Source organism: Diachasma alloeum, unplaced genomic scaffold (genome assembly GCF_001412515.2).
Source record: "Diachasma alloeum isolate Michigan unplaced genomic scaffold, Dall2.0 Dall_scaffold_00218, whole genome shotgun sequence".
Lineage (NCBI taxonomy): Eukaryota > Metazoa > Arthropoda > Insecta > Hymenoptera > Braconidae > Diachasma > Diachasma alloeum.
In genome coordinates, this window is record NW_021680383.1 from 902,582 (window position 1) to 909,929 (window position 7,348).

Sequence of the window (7,348 nt, forward strand, 5' to 3'; positions counted from 1 at the left end):
ATTTAAAAAAAAGTAGCAAAATTCAACTCCATAACAACAGTTAGACAGCTCAAAAAAAATCGTATAATGAAATAATAAATTATAGTCAAATAATAACCATTTTTGCTGTAATATTCATGCTTCAAGTTTGGAAAATCTCAGGCTAATTTATATCATACAAATCAGTATGAAATAGATACTCAAAATTGAATTTTGGGCAGTGGATGTTAGATAGATAGTTTGAATTAAAAAATAATATATTACCAAATTGTTTCTCTCGAGGACTGTAGGATTGATATTTGTTGTTGGGTTTTGTTGGATATCTTGAGAATTGATACTTTAATCGATTTTGCCCATATGGATGAGATCCATAGAACGCAGAATTATTTCTTGGATTCCCTCGATAATTGAAACGGGAAAATGCGGATTAAGATGAATAAAAATTCATCTATGAGAAAAAATTTTGAATTGAAATTATTGAAGTGATTGAAATTTAAAAATAAATGCAAATTGCTGATTGAACCAACCAATAATAATTTGGAATGAAAAGTTGAATTTGATGCACCCACCTTATCAATTAGCTGCGAATTAACAGAGACGTATCTCTTAGATCTCAGTAGAACTGACCTTTGAAAATGAATTAAATTTCCAGGGGTAACTATTCCACTCTCAATATTTATTAAAAATAAATATCCTCAATTTGATATGGAATTGACATACGTTCTTTCTTCGTTTTATTCAACAGTGACTCATGACTTCTACTTTCAGATGAGAATTCCAAAATAATTGAAATTTTTTTTTTTTCATTCCTTGAATTATTTTTCAGACATTTTCAAATAGAAATATGTAAGGAATGTAGCGGATACTCTATCTAAATGTGTGCATAGCATGAAATTGATATTGAAATTACCAGTATGAATCAATGAAAATTGATGGATAACTCGAAGAATTCAGTGAACCAAAATTAATTCCAAAACTAGAAAGTTTATTCTCTATTCTTCATCAAAAACTGTAGACCAAAAACATAGTTTAAATGATAATTTCTACTTCAATTATTTACAAAAATATCGACGATTTTTTTTTTTTCAAGATTTCGTCGTTCCATATTTCAATTATCAATCCTCATAAAGAATAAAAACCAAGTGAATACGTAAATATTATGCGAAAATTTTTCAAATTGTGAGAAGAATTTTCGATGGAATAATACAATCATAAATAAGATAAATTTGTAGAAAGAATATGGAAAAATTGAAAATAATGAATTTAATTAAGAAAGTTAATCGACCAATACAAGAGACATAAACGAAATCAAATTAATAAGTACAAGTAATAATGGAATGAGAGAAATATAGATTTTTCAACTACTTTATACAATAATATCCATCGGAATGAAAAATACTTTTGCTGAAATAACATAAACATTATAGGCAAAAAATACGAATCTGTAATCATCAGACGTTTCGATTGAAATTAATATGAAATGATGATAATTTTCTAGGAAATATCACTTCTAACCATTAGAAGCATTATTCAAATTATGGAGAAAGATGTTTTTATAGCATATTAGAAACAGTAATTATTGAACTAGAATAAGACATCCTTACCAGTAGATTACAGCTACCTCTCCATCACTCAATATAAGAGTTGAACAATCGACAATACATTAATAACAATAGATTTCTAGATGCAACGTGAGATCCGATTGTTGAATATCAATTAAATATTCAACTATTTAAAGACAAATACCATAGAAATACCAATACCAATATTTATTGTTTTCCAAAAATTTCAGTAGAGAAAATGGATCAAAATATCATTGAATGGAATGATAAAATCGATTGATTAGAAAAAAATAAAAATGGAAAAAAAAAGATGATCAAAAATTATTCTTGACGTGATTTTTTCGTGTTATCAATGGGAGATTGCACACATTTGCACAAATATACGATATCCTTCACAATCTCACTGATCACAGTGATATCAGATAAGGAACGAACGATTAGTTGAGGAGGAAATCCAGCTGAAAAAAATAATATATTCAAAATTTACAAAATTGGAAAAGAAGAAAATGAATAATGATGATAATACACACTTGTTTTGCGAATGAACCCTTGAATTTCAATATTCTGTCCAATCTCAAAGGAAGGATCAGAGCTTTTGAATTGTGCAATTTTTATTTCCAAACAAAAATCATCAACTCCAATAACGCCGAAACAAGAGGATAGGAGACCTTCAGCTCTTTGAACCGTGGCAAAATTAGTCTTGATGAATCCTTGTACACCTAAAAATTAGAGAAACTATATATGTACATTTCAAAATCATAAAATAAACCGCCATAAGAAATTTCAACAGGCAAATCCAATATTTTCAATCGTGACAATTGATTGAATTTTTCAATGGTATTTTTATTCAGTTTCAATGCAAACTGAGAAAATTCTACGAAAAAAAAAATCAATAGCCCAATCAAATAATTTTTTTCGTAAACTATTTTCTATCAACAGTATGAATAGAATTGACCAAACACTAGTGAGAAATTGAGAAAAATTCATTTAAATGTAATGATAGGAATCTAATCAAGTAGTAGTTTAGTCGATGAAGAAAAAACTCGAATAAAATTCAAATCGACTTTGGAAAAAAAATCATCTATAGTTAAAAAAGGGCTCGAGGTAGATTTGTTGAAAGAAGCATAATTTTTTTCATATAATAATTAGATTCATTGTGAACAACAATCTTACGTATGCACTTCCGATGACTACACGAATCTGGCAACTCAATTAATTGCAAATTTTGATTCAAAATTCTGAGTTCATGTACATTTGGTCCGAACTGGTGCATTACATGTACCGTTGTATTAGATTGTACGGTTAACTGAAATAATACTGTCCCATTCAAATATGTCACATTACCAGCTTTCATGAAAACTCCATTCAGAAACAGCACCTATTGAATTGAGAAAATATCATAATATTAAGACAATACTATTCCAAATTATAGAATAGAAAAAATTAAAAATTTGAAAAAATGATTTCCATGTAGTCTAAGTAAATACATATACGAAAAAACACGACAATATTAAACGCGACTAATTTCAAAGCGATGAAATCGAAAAATTTTCATATATCGTGGAGATAATTATGAATTACAATTTAAAAATCAAGAAAAAAATGTAAATTTGACAGTTAAAAACATTATTTAATCTGAAAAATGATCTCAAAATAATATTAAAATTGAAAAATGGTGATAGAATAAATAATAAAAAATTATTTTTATGAATGGAACTTCTGCACTAACTCTTAATAACTCAACAACTAGACAGTGGCTCCTCAGTCCATAAAGAGTGCGCAAGAACAAAACTATCACATGGCTATTACTGCTCAGTGCAACTGACCCTACTAATAAAAAATGATAGTAAAAAAAATATAGTTACATTTCCCAGAACAATGTGAGATTGAATTCGTTGAACTTGGATGTTCCACGCGACACATTCAACACGTTCTCCATCACCATTATTCACAGTCCATTTAAAAATCGTCTTAGCTACAGCTCCAGCAGTAGAAGTGCCCGGAAAGATTTGATCAACGACTCCAACAATTGGTCTATAATGAATTGCATGAAGAAAAAAGATAGATGATAAAGGAATTGAAACAATAATAGGACAATAAAATGCATACTTTTCACAATAAGCAATGAAACAATGAAAATAAATCGAAATTGAAATACTTACATCAACCGAGATTGCATTTCATTATTATACATTTGGAGGGTAGTTGAAGGAGTCAAGGTAAATGTGGGATCATCACCTGAATAGATAAAACAAATAAATAAATTAATTAATAAATTACAAGAAAGAAAAAAAACAAACTTACCTGTAGTTCCATTAGCATCATTAGAGATTGACGATGACGAAGATGTACTACTGACAGCCTCATCATGGGAACGTTTCAACGAATCTTTTCAAAAAATGCAAAGTCGTATAAGCAATTACATACATCGAGATGAATTATTAGAAAAATATCAATAAACATTAATGGAAGTAGTAATTGAAAATTATTTACCTTTGGACATCTTGAAAGATTGAATGAAGCCACCACCAAAATTACAAACCGCCAATATACTGACTAACTTCATATATAACGTGCATTTTGTTTTTTTAAGAAACAATGAAAAACATTGCACTTTTATGGAACAACTTTTATTAATAATCTAAGGGGCATAAAATGATAAAAAACCGAGATAATTTTTTTCGTATAAGTACTTGAAATTGAACGTATCAATTAACATTCATGAAAAAGAAAAAATCGAGGTAGCTGAGTCACCATGGAATATCCCATAACTGAATAACTCTTTCACTATAATCATCATGAAAATTCGATTATTGTAACCACCAACAAACATGGCGGTGCGATTAAAATGTCCGAGTTGGCATGCGAGAATTTTTGGATTCGATAGCCGGTCAAAAAAGACAAAAATTCATGACACTCCAATCTCACACAAATTATCTCATAAAAATGACTCAAGGGAGGTTTTTCAAAAGTGAAATTTGCCTTCGCCCCTCAGAAAATGCAATACGAAGGGATAAAATGAGAAATGAGAATAAGTCGTGAAAACCTAAAAGAGTATACAAAAAAATGATTAATTATTACAACCGATTTGGTAATATGATTGATCGTAATCAATAAGAGAAATAAGAAAAATTCCATAGAAAACAATAACATGGAATACGAAACTGTAGAAGTGAACAATCATGATTATAGAAAAATAAAAACAAAATTAGTATGCAAAATGACCGTTCGGAAGCATATTGCTAATCTATTAGCAAAAAAACCATACTATATATGGATGCAGGGGCAATTTTCAACTTATTTTTTTGTTACAGAGATTAAGGGATGAAAGAGGGTTAATTGACAGGGAATTTAATTCTCCGTTGAACTGCCATTTTTTCATCCCTTAATCTCAATTAGGAGGGGAGAGGTGAATTTTTAATTCGCGGGCGAATGGTGAAAAGTTAGTGTGCGCCGCGAAAAAATTATTTTTCTTACTGGCCCCCGACTTTCATGGCAGTTTTAATTTTTTTGTTACAGAGATTAAGAGATAAAAGAGGATTAATTGATGGAGAATTTAATTCTCTGTCGAACTGCTTTTTTTTCATCCCTTAATCTCAATTAGGAGGGGAGAGGTGAATTTTTAATTACCGGGAGTCACTGTGCGCCGCAAAACAATCATTTTTCTTACTGCGCTGTGATTTCCATGACAGTTTCGTCCATTTTTTACAGAGCTTAAGGGATGAAAGAGGGTTAGTTGATGGGGAATTTAATTCTCCGTCGAACTGCCATTTTTTCATCCCTTAATCTCAATTAGGAGCGGAGGAATGAATTTTCAAAGCACGGAGTAATTTCGGACAAGTTCTTCTCATTCAACAATTCATTTCTCGCCTCCCTAATTGAGATGAACCAATCGAGAATTATATTTTCGATGAATGAGAGCCGCTTCATTGTGTAATCTCAATGAGGAGCACAAGAATGAATTTTTACGGCGCGGGGGAACACCGAACGGTCTCCGGCGTCGAGTAAGCCTGGAAGGGCCCCTCCCATTGGAAAATTCATTTCTCCCCCCGTAATTAAGATGAAGACATGAAACTAACGCGTATCGATGGAGAATTATATTTTCAATAAATGACACCGATTTCATTCCTTAATCTCAATTAGGAGCGGAGGAATGAATTTTCAAAGCGCGTAGTAACTTCGGACAAGTTTTTCTCATTCAAAAATTCATTTCTCTCCTCCTTAATTGAGATGAACCAATCGAGAATCATATTTTCGATGAATGAGAGCCGCTTCATTCTGTAATCTGAATGAGGAGCACAAGAATGAATTTTCATGGCGCGGGCGAACACCGAACGGTCTCCGGCGTCGAGTAAGCCCGGAAGGGCTGCCCCCATTGGAAAACTCATTTCTCCCCCCGCAATTGAGATGAAGATATGAAACCAACGCCGATCCATCTATAATTATATTTTCAATAAATGACAGCGCTTTCATTCCTTAATCGCATTAAGAAGCGGAGGAATGAATTTTCAAAGCGCGGGAGAACCCTGAACGGTTCTCCGGCGTCCAGTGATTCCGGTGGGGCTCCCCCCATTGGAAAATTCCTTTTCGTTTTACGGGACATGAAAAAGCCCATTTTTGTGGCGTTTGGCGCCACGACATTAGCGTTTTTCAAGTCCCTCCACACGTAAATTAATATACACACCTCGTCATTTGGCTCGGAAGGCAATCTTGCACGTGGGGGACCAAAGAGGATTGACTATAATGTACAATTTTTTTCTTTCGGCACATGTGGCGATCACCAACTGAATTTACTTTTTACATATTAGTCCATAAGCTGGGGGGTGATTTGCATACATTTTGTATGAAAAAATTTTTTTCATTATATTCTGTTTTTTGAGCCGCTGAATCCGAATATCGAGGTCTCCGGTTCGAATTCATGCGCAGTTGTTTGTTATTAACAATTTATTTATAAACAATTGAAAATTCAATTTTTTCGACCGGGAAAAATTTTTCCTCTAAAATACATGTGATTTAAGGGGGGGGGGGGAAGTCCTAAAACATTTTGCGATATTCTCGACGGTTCTGTTAATAAAAATTCATTGAAAAACAATTTTACATGGTATTTTCGACAATGTTGATAAAAAATCATTTTCTTCGTGATTTGCATTATTTTGTGAGTCATTTATATGGTCTATGATCTATTAACACCAACACCCACTAATTTCATACCAGATTGTTTATTTTTTACATCATTTGTTAAAAAAAATGAAAAATTTCCTGTTTTGAAGACAAAAAATTTTTTTCTGTAAATTGAAAGCATTAAACAAATGATGTAAAAAATAAACAATCTGGTATGAAATTAGTGGGTGTTGGTGTTAATAGATCATAGACCATATAAATGACTCACAAAATAATGCAAATCACGAAGAAAATGATTTTTTATCAACATTGTCGAAAATACCATGTAAAATTGTTTTTCAATGAATTTTTATTAACAGAACCGTCGAGAATATCGCAAAATGTTTCAGGACTTACCCCCCCCCCCCTTAAATCACATGTTTTTTACAGAAAAAATTATTCCCGATCGAAAAAGTAGAATTTTTAATTGTTTTTAAATAAATTGTTAATAAGAAACAACTGCGCATGAATTCGAACCGGAGACCTCGATATTCGGATTTAGCGGCTCAAAAACCATGGAATCCAATAAAAAAAATTCTTTTACATGAAATATATGCAAATGACCCCCCAGCTTATGGACTATATCTAGACTCACCGTAGTTTACCTTTTTGAGTTCGCAGGAATGCAAAACAATGACGCATCTAAG

At 31.8% G+C, this 7,348-nt stretch overlaps 1 protein-coding gene across 1 annotated transcript; it reads right to left on the reverse strand.

Annotated features, from left to right (window-relative positions):
* Positions 1 to 2,463: 2,463 nt before the first annotated feature.
* Positions 2,464 to 4,044, reverse strand: LOC107037357. Its single transcript, XM_015255872.1, has 6 exons — positions 4,035 to 4,044; positions 3,846 to 3,929; positions 3,704 to 3,779; positions 3,407 to 3,575; positions 2,824 to 2,919; positions 2,464 to 2,502 (listed from the first exon to the last, which is right to left on the reverse strand). Exons 1-6 carry the CDS (start codon positions 4,042 to 4,044, stop codon positions 2,464 to 2,466), a joined length of 474 nt encoding a protein of 157 aa, XP_015111358.1.
* Between the last annotated feature and the right edge of the window lie 3,304 nt (positions 4,045 to 7,348).

What these genes read in the sequence shown, in the direction of transcription:
- LOC107037357 (XM_015255872.1), bottom strand. An exon ending in TGATGCTAATGGAACTACAG is followed by an intron (nt 3,780 to 3,845) that starts GTAAGTTTGTTT and finishes TTATCTATTCAG; the next exon opens with GTGATGATCCCACATTTACC. An exon ending in GAAATGCAATCTCGGTTGAT is followed by an intron (nt 3,576 to 3,703) that starts GTAAGTATTTCA and finishes AATTCATTATAG; the next exon opens with ACCAATTGTTGGAGTCGTTG.